General features: G+C 36.3%; 2 protein-coding genes across 2 annotated transcripts; both read right to left on the bottom strand.

The window, feature by feature from the left end:
• Positions 1–117: 117 nt before the first annotated feature.
• On the bottom strand, positions 118–3,579 carry LOC147518895 (subtilisin-like protease SBT5.6). Its single transcript, XM_086594811.1, has 6 exons — positions 3,389–3,579; positions 2,614–3,181; positions 2,328–2,428; positions 1,169–1,538; positions 860–1,073; positions 118–764 (listed from the first exon to the last, which is right to left on the bottom strand). The coding sequence occupies exons 1-6, from the start codon at positions 3,535–3,537 to the stop codon at positions 238–240; spliced, it is 1,929 nt and encodes a 642-aa protein (XP_086450937.1). The 5' UTR covers positions 3,538–3,579; the 3' UTR covers positions 118–237.
• A 13,947-nt stretch (positions 3,580–17,526) lies between these two features.
• Positions 17,527–18,371, bottom strand: LOC147518894 (uncharacterized). The gene is made up of 2 exons (XM_086594037.1): positions 18,228–18,371; positions 17,527–18,156 (listed from the first exon to the last, which is right to left on the bottom strand). Exons 1-2 carry the CDS (start codon positions 18,369–18,371, stop codon positions 17,527–17,529), a joined length of 774 nt encoding a protein of 257 aa, XP_086450163.1.
• Positions 18,372–20,642: the final 2,271 nt, after the last annotated feature.

The following is a 20,642-nucleotide window of genomic DNA, read 5'->3' as shown; positions in this document are numbered from 1 at the left end:
TTTTGTTCCAGTTTGAATTATTTCTAGGGCCTCATTCAATGATTTGATTGTGAGATTAGAAAGGATGACCTCCTCTTTGTTTTTTTATTAGGAAATTTATTTTCCGATTCAGTGGCATATGGTTAAGACGTGCACGCACGTGCATGATGTATATATATATATTCATGTTCCAAATTATTTTACATGAATCACAGTTGTATTACCCATCTTTCTGTCCATCTGAGATACCGCTACCATCTAAGATACAGCTATTGGACTTCTCACCACATGGATCCCATCTTTCCATGTGTATGACCCAAATGAATACCCTCCTATAGTGCTATTGCTTTCTTTGAGACTTGCTTTAACCGTTATTGTGAAGCTTTGTTTCTCGCCCACGTCATTAAAATATAACATGTTGGGGCTTAATTTGACATAAAATCCATCTGGCGGCTTGACAGTTGCTCTGTACACACTCTTTTCGCCACCAACATTAGTAACAGTCCTCTTCACTATAACGGTACCTTTGAGATTGGAAATTGCCAAAGATGGATGGTTGAGATCGTGAACTGAGGGTGGCACATTTGGACAGCTGAATGAGGGAACAACGTTCTGGTCTCTAATACTACACAAGTAAAGAAGGTAGTCTGTGAAGGAAGCATCATATACAAGGCCAGGATCTGAGGCTTTTGTGGGCCGAACATGACCGGATCCGAAGTTAAATGGGTTTGCAACCTCTCCAAAGGCTGTAGTTATGGGTTTACCAAGATTATTTTTCAATGTTGCTGCAAAAGTTTTTGAAAATATCCGATTAATTCCTTGAAATTTAGTGCTATAGAATATATTGTTCTAATGCAAACAAACGTATAAATTTGGTTACCTGTAGTCATGAGAGCGGATCTTATGGCAGCACTACTCCAGGTGGGATGAACTGCTTTAACAAGCGCCGCTAGACCAGCTACATGGGGGCATGCCATTGAAGTCCCAGACATAAAAATGTATTTCGCATATCGATGATCATAGCCCAAACCTGTAGGAGATGCTTTCTCGTTCGACGCTGCTAATATTTCCATTCCAGGTGCTGTAATGTCCGGCTGCACGAAAATAATTGTCATGTCCAATAAACATCAATACCTTCATTGTTAACATTCATAACTGAAGCATACTATGCCATTATAACATTATTTACCTTGAGAGTATCTGCCACAAGGGAATTTGGACCAGTTGAGGAAAAAGCTGCCATGGTTGGCGCAGGTTTAATATCTAAAGTTGTCACGATTGGATTAATTTGGGCTACTGAATTGTTGGAAGACTTAATGTAGTTGAGAATTGTGGCTGCATCTTTAGCTCCAACTGCTGTTGCTGGAAGGAAATGGGGATCAGAAGGTTTTCCCTCTCCAACCTCTGGATTGTTCCCTAATATCATACCAACACCGCCTGCTCTTTTCACCTCCACTCCCTTCTCAATTCTATCAATCCTAGACTGATTAACTCCTCTCATACAAAATACAATTTTTCCATTTGTCTTCGTTGGCGATAAGGAACCTGGAAGGCATTGCCTATAAGAGTAAAAGGGAAAATAGTGATTAGTTTCATTGCCAAATAAAACAGCAACATGCCCCAACAACAATATGATGAACACATGAAGTATATGGCTATATCAAAGTTAGTGAATCATATGTTGTGGAGGAGCGGAAAGTTATTTGACAGAAAAAAGGGACATAAAAGGTCAATTTTCAGTACGTGAAATCTGCATTTGAAGTGGTAAGAGGATTGGAAACTCTATAGCTGAGTGTATTGCAATTTCGGAAAGTTTGGAGGAAGCAGTGAAGGGGATTTGGACGTACTACACTTTGGGTGGAGACTGGAGACTGACTCTGTTGCTACGGCTACGGGCTTTTAATACTAGTGCAGTCCAATGGCAAATGCGATCAAGGTGGAAGCAATCACCAGAGAAGATTGTTAATTACGAAATAACCAACGCGTGGAGGGAGGTCAATTTCTCAAACGACAAGGCAGTTAATTTATGAATTACTTCACCTGTATGCACTTCGGCCACTTTGTACCACGACAAACCACCATGAATATGTCAGTAGGAAATGCTAGATCTAAGCTATTATAAGTTTGATTGAGATGAAACAGTGGAAGTTAGAGCAATCTGTGCTACTGAACTTCTCTACACCCTATACATTTAACTGTTATGAAATTCTGTCCTATTTAGCCAAAAAAAGGGGGCTTTAAATAACAGGAATCATTACTGAGGGAGTCTGAGTAGAACTACTCACAATAACAAAACTTGTGTGTATAAATGGAGAAATTGAGTTACTCAAACAACTACTTTGACTTACCCGACACTAGAATTGTTGGGTACATGGGGTTCAATTACATCACCAGCATAAACTAGAGGGTACATTTCCTTCTTCAGCTCGTGTGGACTTCTAGAATGACCCTGAAATTGATCCAAACAAAAATTATAAATTCATTGTTACAGATTACCTTGTATTATAAATGATCTCCGGTCTGATCGCCCAAAGTTTAGGGTAGAAGAACTTTGTAATTCGTAAAGTAATTAAAGCAATATGACAGATGTTTGATAAATATGATGGATCATGAATGTGATCAAAATAACTCTACCTCGATCTTAATGCCATTCCCCAACACCAGAGATGAATAAATATCTCTGTCAATACTACTAGCACCAACAGTGATGACCCATGGAGCAAGATTTGACACGGTACCAGCACCAGGCCCATCATTTCCAGCAGCACATGAAACCACAATATTTTTTTTGATTGCATGTAAAGCCCCAATTGCAATTCCATTACTTGAGAAATTAATTTGACTATATGATCCAATTGATATACTAAGAACATCAACCCCATCACCGATGGCATCATCCATTGCTGCAAGCATGTCGGCTTCGACACAATCATCACCGGTTATTCTTTTCTGAATAGGGTCTATTAATGGCCAACATACTTTGTACATGGCAAGACGAGCAAGTGGAGCTCCACCAGAAGCTGTGCCACTTGCAAATCCACCTAAGGCTGATGCATTTTCAACCTTTCGGCCTCCAGCGGTGGATGAGGTGTGGGTTCCATGGCCGTCAAAGTCCCGGGGTGATCGGTACTCAAAACTATTATTTATTTGCCCGTAGAAATATTCAAAGCCTTTGAGGTAGTATCTTGCTCCTATAACTTTCCTGTAGAAAAATTCAAATCACCGTGACATGATAATAAACTTACATATCAATCAATACCAGGGTTTTAAACTCTACATGTACTACTATCTTTCTTTTCTTTTTCCCGGTAAGTTAGGACTATCTTAAGCTCAAGAGATACTACATATATTCGTTTCATAACAATTTGTAAGATAAACAGATTACTTTTCATTGCAATGAAGAAATTACCTATTACAATGAGAGGAGTTGAAAGACTCTCCAGCTTGGCAAATTCCTTTCCATGACTGTGGAACAGGCCCAAATCCTTCGTCGTTGAAGCTCCTTGACTCGGGCCATATACCTAATATAGGAAGAAAATACACAACCACATTTTTCATTGTCAATTACGCTATAGAAAAAAGAGAATAGCTATATCTGTAATATGTAGGGAGGGGTTCTAGGGAGATATATTACAAAAATATGTAAACAAACTAATGATTGTTACGGCATTTCTATGGCTAATTTTTTGTATATATGATCTTCCAATTATTTTAAACATTGTCACAAAAAATTATTCAAATCCGAAACATGTAATCTCATCGAATATAGTCAACAAATTAAGAAATTTGGTTAATTATGAACCGTTCATTTTCACAATTTTGTATACTATATTTGGCAAGTTTATAAATTTTAAATTATTTGTGACAATATTTAGAATAATTAGGAAATCATATCTACAAAAAAAATAACCTGGTCTAAAACTTATAAATGACCTAACGATTTTAAATGTGTTTACATGTTATTATATCATGTCCTCAGAATATAGAAATTAGAGAATACAGAACATACTACTCGAACAACGTAAGATCAATCCAATGGAGAATAAAGTAGGTGCATAAGACATAATTCCAAAATAATAAACTGGCTCGCAATCTTTTTAAAAAAAATACTCACAAGAGTTGACTTTTAAAATAACTGAGTGAACTACCATTAACTAGAAAATAACTAAAAGAAAATGAGACAAAAATAAAATAAAAAATAAAATAAAACATTGAAAATTTTAGATGATAATGATTGGAGATGATAATGAAATTCGATTTTTAGTTTTTCTACTGATCATATTATCCAATTATGTCCTAATCAGTGATTATGAAAGTGGGCTGTTTATACCCTATTTAAAATGGTAACTAGCAAAAGGTACGTGCTTTGCAACTGTGTAGTAGCTATTGTTGACTAAGTTTTTTGTAATTGTGGACTAAGTTTTAGAATATAGTAGTTTATAATTACATTTCTATCCTAAAAAGTATAAATATTTACTTATTTATTAACATGTGCTAGTTGGAATTTAATATTTTTAATAGAGGCAAAAACGTCATAAAAAAGTGACGAAGAGATGCAGAGCTATATAAAAAAATATTAAAACACTATTGACCGAGTGTAAATGAGGGGCGCGATTATTAAAGTATTTTAGATATAGGCTTTTAGCCCAATTTCATGTATCGAATATAATATGCAAATTACGTTAGTAGTTTGTTATCGTCAACTATTTGTTTTTGGTGATTTTATTATGTAATTCCAAATCATACATGAAATTAATAGAATTAAAAAATAAATAAAAAGAAAATCACTATACCTACTATTTATTGTATAGCTCATCTACAAAATACTAATTGAGCGGATCGGAAGTCATAATACATAGTTTTTGTAATATTTGGACTAGCATTATTAGGAAATATAAGGGATTAAGGGAACGTACAGGTGTAATCTTACTATTCGAGATCATACAAAAGAGAAACAAACAACCTATTAAACATATATTCTTTTAATTTTTTTACCTGAGTCTAGCAGACCAACAATGATATCCTTTCCATAATTGGCTTCTCTATGGAGATTTCCTCTCATCTTATTATCAATACTTCTCCCGAACTCCCTTCCCCCTTCAAGACCCATAAACTCCCATGACCTTGTAGTGTGAAGAGACCATGCATTTGGCTGGTTTCGAGTTACTTGAACCACTTCGTCCTTCTCTGTACCAATACAAAAAGTGAGACAATAATCTATCCATACTAATATACTATGGCGTTTCAGATGAAAATATGTCATTAGGGTATGACTTGCTTTTAATACATCTTTCTAGTAATAACCGTCAAAAATTTAATGACAGTTTTAATAGACTTTTGATGACACCCTCAATAATGATGGTCTCTTTCTCACCTAGAAGCCGTCATGGTAAGTATATCACCACAGTTTTTAGCCGTCATTAAAAGTCGTCTTTTTTTTAGTAGTGACAAGTTTAAAATATATAATGATGACAAAATATGAACTTTTATTTAAAAGGAGTGGAGTTGCCACTCATATTGGACGTACTCACAACGTAATAACTAATAGTGTATTTTTTACATTCTCTATCTGTAGATCGACACGTTTTATATTTGTAATTTGCATACAAAAATAAAGGTGTCACAAAAAGTTAAGAACAAAAAACGAAAATCAACTTTGAAACAAACTAAATCCTACTTATAATAATTAGTAAATACCTTCAAAGAGTTTGGCTTCTTCTGGTGTAAGCACCGCAGCGAAGCCATTGACGCTATTTTTATAACTATACAAAAGAGATGATCTAGATTGTTGTTCATTTTTCTTAACTGAGAGGAGATGTCTATGGTGAGTGTCTTCAATCTCTTGGTGAGTTTTTGATCCATCATGATCTCCCAAGTATACTATATATATATGTGGTTTGTCACATGAAACTAAAAGAGGAAGAAAAACAAGAAAAATAGAAAGATGAAGAACTTTGGCCAAGTTATTCATCATTTTGAAAATATTTTTGAAAGAGTGTAGTACGTTAGTGCTACGTAATTATATGCGGCCCTTGCGCAGCAGCGTCCCGAGAAAACTAGGAATAATTGTGATTAAGTTTTTATAACTTTGGCCCAAGGAAATTATATATAGATCTAACAAGTGGAGGGATGTTAATAAACAGGTAGCTTAGGGGTCTGCCAAACCACCCTCCAGTCTGGAGGCTTTCTCAAACTACTTTTGCTGTAATTATAAATTGGTTGGAATTTAGAAATGACCAAATGTTGGTGCTGTGATGGAGATGGAGTGTATTGCTGTCAAATGTCAGACAAAGATTAGAATAAATAAACTGACTGCCAGTGATATTCGCATGGACAATCAAACCGTTCAGCTAAACAATCTACGATGGGCTTTAATTTGCACCACCATGCCTCGCAGTCTCACCTTTATAACTGAGTTTTGCACGAACTATCAAACTTTCCGATCCTGAAAAATAGGCATAGGCAAAATAGGCTAACGATGTCAAGGAAGTAATTTAGCACGAGGTCGAGCAGTAATAGACTAAGAGGATTCCTTTCCCTGCTCAACGACTTACTTCTGGTCATACTGTGGGCTAAAATTAATGTGGGCGTTGGTGGCTGGGCCTCCGGCCTGTAAATCTGTAATGAGTAATCCCTTCATGGGCCTGTTTATGCCTTCATGGCATTTTCTAGAAATCAAACACCATCCCTTCCCAGAAGCCTTTGTTGCTGGCTTGTCCAAATTCTTCCCCAATTTTATGAGGTTGAACATTGTTGCTACTTTCTTCATGGGCATGAAAGTATAAGGACGATGAGCGTCAGAGCATGACGCCTGAATGAAATGGATGTTACACAATAGACACACAATGTGTTTGAAGTGGAGTCATTAGGAGAGTGTCAATGGTTGCACTTTGGAGCTGCTAAGTTATGATAGTTAAATAATATTTTTTTTTTCGATAAACTATAGTTAAATAATTATGATAGCAAAATAATGCATCTATTTGACCCCAAAAAAAAAGTTATCTGTTTGGCAACTCCCAAAGATAAAGCATTTTTTCTAAGCCTATGCAGTTTAATTAAGGCGCTTAACTAGGTGCTTGGTGTGAGCTTAGGGGGTCGTCAATGGGTGTTGGCGAGCCTAATAAGCAACACTAACTAGGGTGCGACCCTAGGAGGTCTTAGCCTAGGTGCGAGGCGATAGGGGTGAGCCTTTGCGCTGGTCCAAAATTTGCGTAAGCACTAGTTATGTGTTCATCTACAGCTCTGATTCACATATGCCATGATCGACACAAAAAACTTTGTGATGTATTTTTCTTCCTACACGTGTTTCGACGAGTTGATTTCAGATTTTCGGGAGAGACAATCGCTAGACACAAAATAAGGTTCAATCTTGAAATAAATCATGCGCTTGATGAGGTACTATTACAGTTTATAGTCAGTCAATCACTCAAACTCGATGAAGATAAAGACAAGGAAGAGTAGGGATCACTACACTAATGAAAGACCGGGATCACCTTACTTACCGTATGATAAATCCATAAGGTATGCAAGTTATTCTCACTTTAATTGTGTTCTAAATAATCATATAATTTATGTTTTGATTTTTCCTTTTTTACGGTTTACACTTCGAATATTCATTTCAAGGATTGTTCCAATTTCAGGGTACTGCTGTCTCGTCAAGTGCAATTTGCAACTTCTTATTTCAAATGCAAAGGTATGGTCTTCTGCATAAATTTTTTATATTTTTTTATTGAATTTTTTGCCTTTCAACATATGCTGTTGAGATACTACTGACCATTTCAGTTAGTTAAATGCGTTAGCTTTTTTTTTTGTAATCACCAGTTTAACTTTTACCGTTCACTTTAGGCAAAAATAAATTCCCACACACCAAATTGTTGCGTAGCCTTCTATATATGGGTTTTTTTTGGAATTTATGTTTGTAATCACGAACTGTTTGATTAAATGCTTATTTGATGTTTATGTTTGTTCTACTTTATTATTTTTGTTCTATAATCGTTGTATTAGGTTTACATTTTGAGTTTGAGGATAGTACCATGGATTTTGTATTATAATAATCTGTCCTATGAATTTGGCATTCATATGTCTTTCTATCTATTTTTATGCACCATTATCAAAACTTTAATACATGGAAGGAGTAAATAGCATTATCAGTCATCCTGGCTTCCTTATATGTCATTTCAAATTAACACAATATTGTCTGTAGCATCACTTATAAAACAACTTGTGGTATGCATACTAGCAGAACCAAATGGTGTCGCTTTACACCGGTTGCTTAATTCTTTTCTGCACATGATTGGATCCACAATAGTCATGTAAGGTCATTTTTTCACCATTCCCATACTAACATGCATGTGACCTACTAACACAATAAAGTTTTTTTGGTTAATCAATTGGAATGGGTAGTCAATCAGTCTTGTCATACTCAGTGTTGTTAATTAGTACCAGTGAATTGGCTTGCATTTCAAGATTAGTTGGCATTTCTCTATTTTTTACGAGGGCATTAGTTTGCATTTCAACATTCTTTTGCATGGATTCATGTACCAGCAGGGTACTTACTTGAACATAGGCTACTATACTTATTTCAGTTTAGGATCCAAAGTTTTTTGTAGCATATATTCTTGATAAACCATTTTTTTTCCCTTTTGTGTTTCAGGCGTCTTGGATTGCGAATCCTTTCTAAGATCGAATGAACCATATTGTATTATCATTCCAATTAATTTCAAAGGCGTGAACGGTAAGTATCTATCGGTTATATGCGCTTTTACAATTCAAAATTTCCTTATATTGTTTGTATGCAAAAAGGTAAAGGATTGTTGTAATTAAGTTGCAACTTTGGTGGTGAAGTACAGTTCACTAGAATTGTCCTAGCACGTATGGCCTGTGAAGTACAGTTTACTAGAATTGTCCTAGCACGTATGGCCTGTCGCGGAGGAATCTAGATTAGCCTATGTGTGCTTGCTTATATGCATATCCTTAACGGAGCTTTATGAATATATGATACTAAATTTTGGCCCTTGCTGCTAAATAGTTTATTCCAAAATATCCCAAAGTATGCAACTTGACAATATTTGTGGGTATCCATATATCTAGCTCAGCGGACCTAGGCAAGTTAGATAATTTAATATTTTAACATACTAAGTTGCGCGTTAGATCTTACTTAGTTGAGTTATATATGTTTCTTGAGTCACCAACCTATTTTGTCGCGTAAGGATATTGCTATGCATTCCATTGTTTGTTATTTGTTTTATTGTAAATTCTGTTTGTGTGTTACTGTACTACAAGTGCAAAATCTTAATCTTGCTTAAACTTTTTACCGACAAGCGTCCTAGAAAACTTGGCAACCCACTTTGTGAGTTACATACTTGAAGTAAAGCCGGCAGGGCCGTCCCTGAGTTTTCAATGGCCCTGTGCAAACAGCGAAATGTGGCCCTCTTCCAATACTCTTCCATCAACACAAAGGATCATCGAAATATTTCCCTTCTCGCATTTTTGGCTGCAAAATCATCAATGAAGCTTTCAAAGTTAATTTTCTTTAAAAATTCATTTTCAATAGATATTAATGCTAGCCCATTTAGTCTTTCTTGTGACATAGTCGATCTAAGATATGATTTCAATAATTTTAATTTTGAAAAACTTCTTTTCTCGCAGACGGCGACAAAGAACGGAACAAATCAACAAAATTCTATAAGCTATGCATGCATTAGGAAAACAATCGTGTCGTTTCAAGAAATCAAGTATATCAATAGCTTTATTTTTATCTTTTGGTAACACCTCTTTTAAGACTCTTAGTTCTCCATATAAGTCTTTCCCATCAAGATCAGAAGAGTTTTCATGTTTTAGAATAGTTTCAAGACGATCACAACATGCTTCCAACTGATTATCATCTAGTGAATTTAACTTCTCTGATCTAAACAAAAAACCAAAAATATCCTCATATGCTTTTACTTGCTCAAACCTTTTATCTAATGAACTAATAGCTTGATCTACAATAAAATAGAAATATTGATTTCTAAATGAGTCTTCCGCTGATTGCATTGACTCCTCATTGGCATTCTCATCAAAATGTCTCTTTCTACGAATTTGACGTTTCACTTGAAACACAGGATCAATTTCCATTTCAGTAGCAATATCTTTAGCAGTTATCATGGCTTGTGTGAGACCAGTTTCTCTATACTTTTTAAAATATGTAATCAACCATTTTATTTTATCAATAGCCATATCTATTTGCATATCTTCAGATTGTAAGGTTTTGCTAATTGTATTAACGGTAGACAATATCTCATACCAAATAATCATGCCTAACAAGAACTCAAAATTTCCAATTCCATGTCTAGCTAAAGAATCATCTTCACTCTTTATTTTAGAATCATTATCAGTTTCAGCTAGCTGAAGTAAAGCCTCTCTTATTTCAGGAGCTTGATATCTAATTGCTTTAACACTATCAACACGACTTTCCCAACGGGTAGCCGATGCTGACTTAAGAGTAAACTCTTTCAGATTCTCTTCCAAAATCTGCCACCGCTTTGTAGATTGTGAAAACAATGTATAAATTCGTTGTACAACCCCAAAAAAATCTTTTGCTTTACCACAACAATTAGCCATATCACAAAGTGTTAAATTAAGACTATGACAACCACAAGGAGTATAAAATGCTCTAGGGTTAATATCTAGTAGTTTTTTTTGTACACCTTGGTGTTTCCCTTTCATATTAGACCCATTATCATATCCTTGACCTCGTACATCATCAATATTAAGATTAAGAATTTTAAGCACATTTTGCAATTCTAGAAAAAGTCCCTGCCCAGATGTATCATTCACTACCATAAATTCTACAAAGTACTCATCTACTCTTACTGGACAAGTCGAAACATCCACACATCTCAATATCAAAGTCATTTGTTCTTGGTGACTAAAATCTGGAGTGCAATCAAGTATCACAGAAAAATATTTTGCTTCTTTAACTTTTTGAATAATTGCATTTTTAATTTCAAAAGCTAACATACTTATCAATTCATTTTGTATTTTATGACCAAGATAATGATAATGAATTTCATTATTATCTATGCGTCGAACATGTTCTTGCATTATTAGATCCCATTCTGCAATCATTTCAATTATGCCTAAAAAATTTCCATTGTTTTTTTCATATAATTTCTCATTTGTTCCTCGTAATGCCAAGTTATATTTACCAAGATATTTCACACCAGATATTATTCTACGTAATACTGCCTTCCAATGTTCTTTCTCTTTGTTAATTTGGTGTTGAACATATTTATCAATAGTTTCTTCTTTTTCCAATCTCTTACATAAATCATTCCAAGTGATCATGTTAATGATGTGGTCTGTACTTGTTTCATGTTGATGAAGCCTAGTACTAAGATGCCCCCAATCATTATACCCTTCATTTACCAACAAACCTTTTTGAAAACCTTTTTTAAAGAACTTGCAACAAAAACAAAACACTTTATCCATTGCCTTGTAATATACTAACCATTTTCTATCCTCTGTAAATCCATTTGGTAAATGTCGAGTATAAAATGTTGAAGAGAAACGTCTATAACAACTATCTTTAGGTCCTTTTCCGACTAATAGGTCCCTTATAGGACCCCTTTTTACTAATAAATCTCTAGATAATGTGTCAAGATTGTCCCAAGTTCTTGGGTCATAAATGTCTAAGGGAATGGATTGACTTGGTTGTTCGTTGCCAAAATTACTAACTTGGTCATTTTCAGTATGGCCCATAACACCAGCATCCTCATTGTTATCATTTTCAATAGGGTCAGGATCACTAACATTTTCGTTTCCATTGTTATCTAGATCATCAACATTTTCATTTTCATCTGAATTTGTTCCTAAACCTTGTGGTTCTTTAAGAATAAATTTATCAAGGGCTCCTTTCTGAGATTGAGTTAGTTCTAAAAGTCTTTGTCTCTTTTTACGTTTTTCATGTCCAGATTGACACTTTCTAGGAAGCATTTAAAAAAAAATAAATTAACAAGAAATTGAGTTAGAACAATAGAACCTGATATGTTTAATGCTTAAATGGAGATGAAAGATTGAAAGATAGTGGTATGGCCTTGAAGCCCTTGATGAAGTCATTGACTCACTGCACACTTCACAATTCACATGACAATTTGTAATGCCTGCAATTAAAATATATATACAACACTAAATTAGACTAGATTACTTTGAAATTAAATTGAGTTATTAAAATAATATTTAAGAAAGGGAAAATTGATTTTAATCTCTAACTTACTTGAAGAAGAATCAAAAGTTAGGTGAATAATCAAAGTGAAAACTAATACAAATCCACAATTGTAAAGAAAGAATTTTGAAAATGAGAGGATGCTAGATGATCAGAAGGTGAAATGGTGAATGAGGGGTTTTATTATTTTATTTTTTTTACTCTTTCTTTTGTATTTGAGTAATTGACTAATTTAGGCAAATAATTAATAAGGTATCTAGTCGTTGAGAGAGATATCTAGTCGTTGAGAAGAGATATGTTTTTCTTTTTTTGGATACTGATCATTTATTACATATCTTATTTCCTATTTTTACGAAAATAATTAATGAAGAAAGAGAATATGAGGGGATATTTCCGTTGTTTATTGTGATTTGTGAAATTTCCAATTTTTTGGGCTTTTGATTGGTTTGGGCTTGTGATTTGTCAAATAGGCCTTTTCTACAAATACTATTTTTTGGGGGCTTTATATGGGGGCCCCAGTATGCGGTCATCACATTGCTGCAGCCGGGGGGCCCTGAGTAAATGACACTTTTTTGTTTTGAAATTCGAAATACTATGTAATTTATTGGAATCTCGTGATGAAAAGTGTTGTTTTTAGTCAAGTGAAATGTATCCAACTCATTGAGTTTTTATCAACAGTAGAACCTCAACGTTTTATTCTCATATCAATCATCTCTTGGTGGGGGAGTGATGCAATATAGGTGGACATTTATGTTTATTGGCATTTGACAGGCGGACGCCTATGGCTTCTTTATAAGCGGACGCCTATAGTTCCTTTTGTAAATAATAGGGGGGGTGCTCATGTTTTTCTTTTTATCAAGCTAAGTTTTAGTATATATGTGGTTCACTATATATGGTTGTTTTGATAATGCATAGTCTTTTATATGGTGTTAAATATAAACCTTATTCTAACAATGTGTCTTTCGTTTTGTAGCTCTCGGTGCCAGTGCATTACTCAGATTTTCTTGCTGGTAGGTTGAGATAAATTCCGAGAGTATGGAGATCAATTTGGTTCATAGAGATCGATTTGGTTCATATGAACTTTAAAGCTAGGTATTGTCTACTATTCGTTGAGGAAACTCGTGTGGACACATATACTTAGACATATATTAGTTACGTCATTATATGGTTGGGATTTCAAATGTACTCCTTTGATATTTTGACAATGCAATTTATATCAAAATCTCGACATGTAATTCAAGGAAAAAAAGCATTAAACTACATGTAATCGATATATATTAGGCATATTAGTTCCATTATTTCTTTACCCTTAGAACTACCTAAGAAAATAAGAAAAGTGAGCTAACTGTAATATTTTGTTTTGATATTCTTGAAAAGAGAACTATTACTTTCGGTTGCAGTCAGTGGACCTCAACGAATTTTCGAGTACCATTACAGTTATAACCCTACTGGAATGAATCATTGCTTTGAAATAGTAATGCCTTTTTTACCAGCTTATAGATGCATTGGTGATTGTAATGAAATGCTATTTGTGTCTGGAGCCTAGAGTTTAGATTCACATGTTAATTGTTAGTTGGGGGAGATATATAGTGTTTGTTTTTATATTTCTGAACACCAGTTAGTATGTTTTTATCTCATGTTTTTTATTTAGTGTTTTGTCCATGCTTTTTAACTTTGCTTGACATCCTTATTCAATACTTAGCAAAAATAGATACACGAATTTCTTTGTTTTCAAAGAAATTGATTTTAACTCTATGCATGTGTTAATGCATGCCATTCGTCCACAGTTTTGCACACAGACACAACATTGTTTTAGCATATATATATATGGAACTCTTTGTAGTAATCTTCTAAAGAGTTCAAAGATTAGTTGCTTTTTTAATTAGAAATCGATTTTGTGTATTATGTCTTTATTTGCTATTTGCAGGTTGCCTTCTTTTAGTTTTGACCTCTTCACCCAATCTTGCCTATCTCTTTGTTTGTCACTATTTCCGATCAGAGTTGCCTTTAATTCAATAATTGAGGTCAGTCATGCTCTGAGTTATTTTATGTAGTTTTTGCAATTTCTTCTTCGATTTCTTTTTTTCCTGTAGTATATTTCCCATTCTTTTTTCACTGTATTATTGCTTTATAGACTGCGCACTTCATATATAACCAAGTTATTTTCCATTTGCCAGCGTTTGGAAATGGCTGGGGTCGGAGGCCATCCAAATTTGCTTTCTATTAGTGATAATAATGTGCGCCAACTTAACAACAACAGGCTCAGAGAATTAGAGAAAGAGAGAGGCAAAGAAATTTGACTTCAGTACAGATAGCCCACCGAAGGGAGTGTATCCGAAGGAATTATTATCGACGAGCCCAAAACCAAAGAAATGAACAACTTGCTTCTCAGAGAGAACGCATGCGTGTGGCATGGCTCTCGCCTCGATTGATTCCTGCTGATAAATTGTTGGACTCCAACAGTCTAACCCCTCATAGGCTGACTCACGTATGACGCCAAGCTAGGAATATTTCCAGGCAAATTGCTTCAACATTCACAGGGAAAACAACTAACTCATATAAGGCAACAAGCCCGAAACTTAGCCAATCAAGAATTGGGTTGTATTGATGCAACATCACTTCCATCAGAAAGTGGAAGCAATGATGGTAAATATAAAACCCCTAGAATTATTTTGTGACTAATACCACCCTAGCTTATTCCTCAATGAGACAAATTATTCCATGCATATCGCATTATCGATTGAATAAATTTGTCCGTGCGTATCGCATCTCCTATTTTGTCTTATTTTTGGCAGTTTTGGGTATACCTCCTGAAGAAATATCTTGCGAATGTGATCTCAGTTACATAACCTTCAATGATGGTGATACCCAAAGCAGCACTGACTGCAAGGATGAAGCTTTTGAAGGTTATACTTATAACCTACTTTTACGCCAATGATCATTATACACTTATCATTCGCTAATCTTGCCAAAAAAAATTTACGGTTAGCTGCAGACTTAGATGCTGATCACAAAGATTTAGGTGTAGATGCTACTTATCCATTCTGTGGGATTAATACTGTTATATATGCACTCTGGGGATGTTGGAGGAAACAGTGGAGATTTAACAGATGAAGTTGTTGCTTTGCAAGGTTTCACTTTGTCCTTGAATTAAATATATCCATCTTGCATGTTTTAATCTATTCATGCCTACGCTTCTATAATATATTAACCTTCAAAGTATGAAACCTTAGGTAATGATCATAGTGACCTCCAAAGAAGAGTGCCGACAAGAAGGCGGCGAAATCACAATTGTGCACGAGGTTATGTTGACTCTTTGAGTGTTCAAACCCATTGTTAGTAACAAATGTACAAGGGGAGATGAACGTGTCAACACACGTGTCAACAACACCGAAAGTCCAGAAGAATCACCACAAATAGTAAAATCAGACAATTGTCATGTCGGCTTTGGAGCGAACCCAATCCAGCCAGACTGTGGCTTAACCTTTATGTTTTGGGGGCCTAGGGTTCAGGACAGTACCATCCCTGACCAATGTGCAATGGTCTAATAATAATATTACCTTTAGTACATATGGTATAGCCTCAAACTGCCCCGGAATGCAATCAAATAGAAAACTGTTAGGGGTTGGCCTGGTGAAATCCATTGCCTGTCCGAATTAGGGAACATCCGTTCTTGCACATCATGACTCTCTTTGTGCACAATGCTTAGTGCAAAGGGAAAAATAAAAGACATGAGTATATACATGTTGAGTCTTTTAACGTCAGATCCTCAAGACGAATGTGAGTCTTTTAACGTCAGATCCTCAAGATGAATCCCAACCTGTGGGAGCAACGGGGCAACGACAAAGTTTATCTTGCTCAGCTGGTGTCAGCAAAAGTATACCTTATACCGCACTACTAAAAAAAAGGCTTTTTATGACGGCTATTTTTTTTCTACCTTGACGACTTCCGTATAACCCGTAATTATTTCTATCTCACCATTAATTTTATGACGCTTGATGTCAAATGTTGACGGTTATAGGTCAGGCATCATAAATATATGTGACATTTTTTATCAATGTGTCAAGTTAGTGACTAACAATTGTATACTTACCGTTCACTTTATGACGCATGATGTTAATGTTGACTGTTATAGGCTAGCCGCCATAAATATCTTTGACGTTTTTTTTTATCAATGTGTCAAGTTTGGTGTCTAATTTATGAGTTCATTTTCACAAATGTCAAGTAAAAAATTGTCTAATTTTTTCCTTCCAGTATGACCGGTGTTTAATTAATTGTCTAACCATTTGGGAGCAATTAAAAACGAACCCCTTGTAACTGACTGGTCGAGTGAACCATGAATAAGAATAATTGGGTTAAGTCTCCGGTCAGTAATCACTACACCATAACAGGTTATTTCCAACACGCACCTTTTATACCGTTGGTAAGTTGCCTACGCTATATAAGCGTTGCGAATGTTGATAAGTGTTGCTTTAATTTGGAGGAATTTCAAGAATTAATTGCTAATACTTTCAAATTAGAGCAAACCATAGGGTAAGTGTTAGAAACTTGAAATTTTGGGCGAAAGAGGGAAACGAAATAAAATCGCGCTCATTATTTCATCGAAACATAAAACATAACCTCTCTTTCTCTCGTTCCTCGCCCTCTCACTGCCACTACCCTCTCTCTTCCACTCCCTTATCTTCTCTCACTACTACCGCTCAATAAAAACTAGGGGTAAGTCGATTTTTTTTTTGCTAAAAGGTAATTGATTAAAAGAATAAATTGAAAAGATACAAAGGAAAAGAATAAGAAGAGAAAAGTTGTCTAGTGTGAGTAACATCATATGTGTACCCACCTATTACAGCCCAAAATCAATAAGAGAATCGAAAATAGGTAGTGAAATGGTTCTCCAGGTTTCTCATGAAAAGAGGCCTTGTGTCCCACCATTTACTTTCCCCGCTTTGTAGAGCTGCTCCATGTCTCGAACAACTGTCCGCTCCTAAGTTAGTTTCTCGCCATGTTGCGGTTACATTTATCCATGTGGCTTTCTCCTTCAGCTGCCTCCATTTGGTTATAAATTTCCAATGTACTGTGTCCTCTTGAAAGGCTTTAACCACTGAGGAAGAATCTGATTCAACCCATATATATTTCCAGTCCAAGTTCAAAGCTCTCTGAATTCCTTTGATAACAGCAACAGTTTCTGCCATATAGTTAGTAGCAATACCTAAACCCCCTGCTGCTGCCCCCAAGAATTCTCCTTTGTAGTCCCTTAGTACTATTCCCCAGCCTACCATACCTGGATTTCCCCTTGAGCTTCCGTCTACGTTCACTTTTAGGATCCCAGGGGTTGGGGGAAGCCATTAACATTCGATAATTTGAGGAGCTCTTTTGGCTTTATGTGGAAGATTGAAGGTGTGCAGAGCTTTCATGTCCTTCATGCAATTATTCATAGTACCTGATGAACAGTGGTAGGCTCTGATGATGGCTCTCTTGGCGAGGAAGCAGATATTTGAAAAACTGGATTTCTTCTGTTCATATATCACCTTGTTCTGATTTTTCCACAAACTGACCATGCAAGTCAGCGAGCAAGCTTTCCACATATCCAAGATCAATGCGCTATGATGCTTTCTTTGCTGCATAATATCGTTGAAAGATTCGATACATGGTCGAATACTGAAAATTTGTCGCGCATGATTCCAAACTCTTTTTGCCAGAGGACAGTGGTACAAAATGTGATCGAGAGTTTCTTCTTCCTGCTTACATATACAGCATCGCGAAGCAAGCTGCGTCTTCCTCTTTTGTAACTGATCATCTGTTCTCGATGTCCCTCTTACTAACTTCCATGCAATGCCTTGCGTTTTAGGAAGTATCATGGTGCTCCAGATGAACCTGCAACCCTTATGCTTCACCGCTTTCTTCCTGATGTCCTTGTGTGCTGCTGCTACCGAAAATAAACCCTTGCCATCAGAAAGCCATACTCTTTCATCTGCCTTAGAGTCATCAGGTTGTTAGAGAGATAGGGGATTAATACCGATTGCCTGAAGTACTTGTGAGAAGTTACCTGAGAATTCCCAATACCGACCCTGAATGAACTCCTGTAATCTTCCTTGGAATTTCTTGATAGCTTCACTTTCAACTGGGAAGAAATCGCAAATGGGTTTCTGCTGTAACCAGTTTTCTCGCCAGATATTAATTGAAGCCCCATTACCCATTATCCATCCATGGAGTTCGGTCATTTCCTTAAGAGCCCATCTAATGCCCCCCCCAAACTGTCGATGTCTTGTAATTGGTCCAGGTGCCAGATCGATTTGTGTATTTTCCTCTCATAAACTTCGACCAGTCATTCTCCTCTGTAAGAAGTCCCAACGCTGGTTTCATGAGCATGGAGAGGTTGATATCTTTTAGTCTCTGAATGCCTAGTCCACCTTTCTCTAAAGGTTTGCATGTTTTTTCCCAAGACACCGTAAAAGATTTCCTCTCTGCCGGGTTACCACTCCATATGAAATTCCTGGTGATTCTCTCACATTCTTTGATCACTGATTGTGACCATCTGTAGATCGCCATATTGTGGACTGGAATACTATTTAGAACATGTCTCGCTAAAACAACCCTTCCTTGAAATGATTGCATTTTCCCCGCCCATCCTGCCGCTCTTTTCCTAATCTTGTCCACTAGCGGTGCCAGTGCCGCCTTTGTTACTCTACCCATGATCAATGGTACTCCAAGATATTTCTCCGGTAAGCTCCCTTCTTTGATTCCCATTGTTTCCTGAATCAAAATCTTCTTTCTGCTTTGCATTGGACTTAGAAAAATCTTGCATTTCTCCTTTTTTATGAGCTGTCCTGAGGTGGCTTGATACCTGTTAAGAACTTTCACAACTTGCTTAATACATCTCATGTTTGCATTGCAGAAAAGAAAAATATCATCTGCAAACATCAAGTGTGAGGGACTACAGTACTTGGAGTTTATCACCATATGTTGTATCTTTTTCTCCAGAACTAGTCTACTAATGCTTCTGCTTAGGCAATCCTCCGCAAAAGCAAAGAGCAAAGGAGATAGAGGGTCTCCTTGTTTTAGACCTCTACCCGCAGAAAAATTCCCTTGAGGACCTCCATTTATCATGATAGACATTGTGTTGTTTTGGAATAGTGCTTGAATCCACTTGATCCATCTTTCATTGAACCCCACCTGCCTGCTAACTGCCCACAGAAAATCCCAGTTCATCGTGTCAAAGGCTTGAGAGATGTCCAGCTTTATCCTAATGCTTCCACCATGTTTAAGAGTCTGCAAATCATTCACCAGTTTCGATGCTAGGCCAATAGCTTGTTGTGAATTTCTATTAGGGATGAAGCCATATTGTTCCTTGCTGATGATTCGTTCTGCTACTGGACGCAGCCTTGTGGCAAGAATCTTTGTGATAACCTTGAAAATGAAGTTCGAGAGACATATAGGCCGAAATCTGCCTAACTGATTGGCATTTTTCTCCTTTGGGATAAGAACAATGAAGTTGGTGTTAATACCAAATGGCAGTCTAGATTTTAAGAAGAAGTAGTTGATGGCCCTTATAAGATCATACCCTACTATATCCCAACAATGATGGAAAAAACATCCGGAGAACCCATCAGGACCTGGGGAGTTTCTGGGTTCAAATGAAAAATGGCCGCTTTCACTTCTTCTGGTGATGGAATGGAGGTGAGGAAATCATTATCCTCAGCATTCAGGTCCTGAGGCATAGCATGTATAAGTTCCCAGTCCATGTTATGCTCCACTCTCCTGAATTTTGCAGAGTAATGGTTGACAATGTGTCTGCCTATCTCCTCCTGAGTGTGAAGGGTGACGCCCTCCTCATTTCTCATTTCTGTGATCAGGGACTTACTCTTGTTTATGTTGGCCATTGCATGAAAGAATTTTGTGTTTCGATCATTGTCTTTTTCCCATTTTGTTCTTGACTTCTGTCTCCGAAATTCTTGTTCCTGCTATAGCAGCAGCTCCACTTGATTTTCTTGGTCCACCATGTTCAACACGAAGTCCTCCGTAACTTTTCCCACTCTCAAACTGCTCATGCATCACTTCTAAACCCTTGGTTTCTTCCTCTACCTTGAATCTGATATTACCAAAAGAGTCTTTATTCCACTTCTTTAAAACTGCCTTTAGTCTCTTCAGTTTCTGAGTGAGAATGTATAAAGAGTGTCCCATTATTGGATCCTGCCAACTTTCCATCACAACTTCTCTGAATTTCGGATGGGAGCACCACATGTTGAAGAACTTGAATGGCATGTTGTTGGGTCGCGGGATACTAATACTACCCCCCATTAAGGGTGAATGATCCAAGCAAATTCTGCTCTCCACCTTTTATTTCCATCTTGGGAATGTGGAACTCCAGTTCGCATTACATAGCATTCTGTCGAGCTTGCCCAGAATTTTACATTCTCCAACTTGCTTATTCCACCAAGTAAGAATTCATGTTAATAGTACT

Source organism: Coptis chinensis, chromosome 2, assembly GCF_015680905.1.
Source record: "Coptis chinensis isolate HL-2020 chromosome 2, ASM1568090v1, whole genome shotgun sequence".
Taxonomy (NCBI): Eukaryota; Viridiplantae; Streptophyta; class Magnoliopsida; order Ranunculales; family Ranunculaceae; genus Coptis; species Coptis chinensis.
This window is presented reverse-complemented; position numbering and strand designations above follow the sequence as displayed.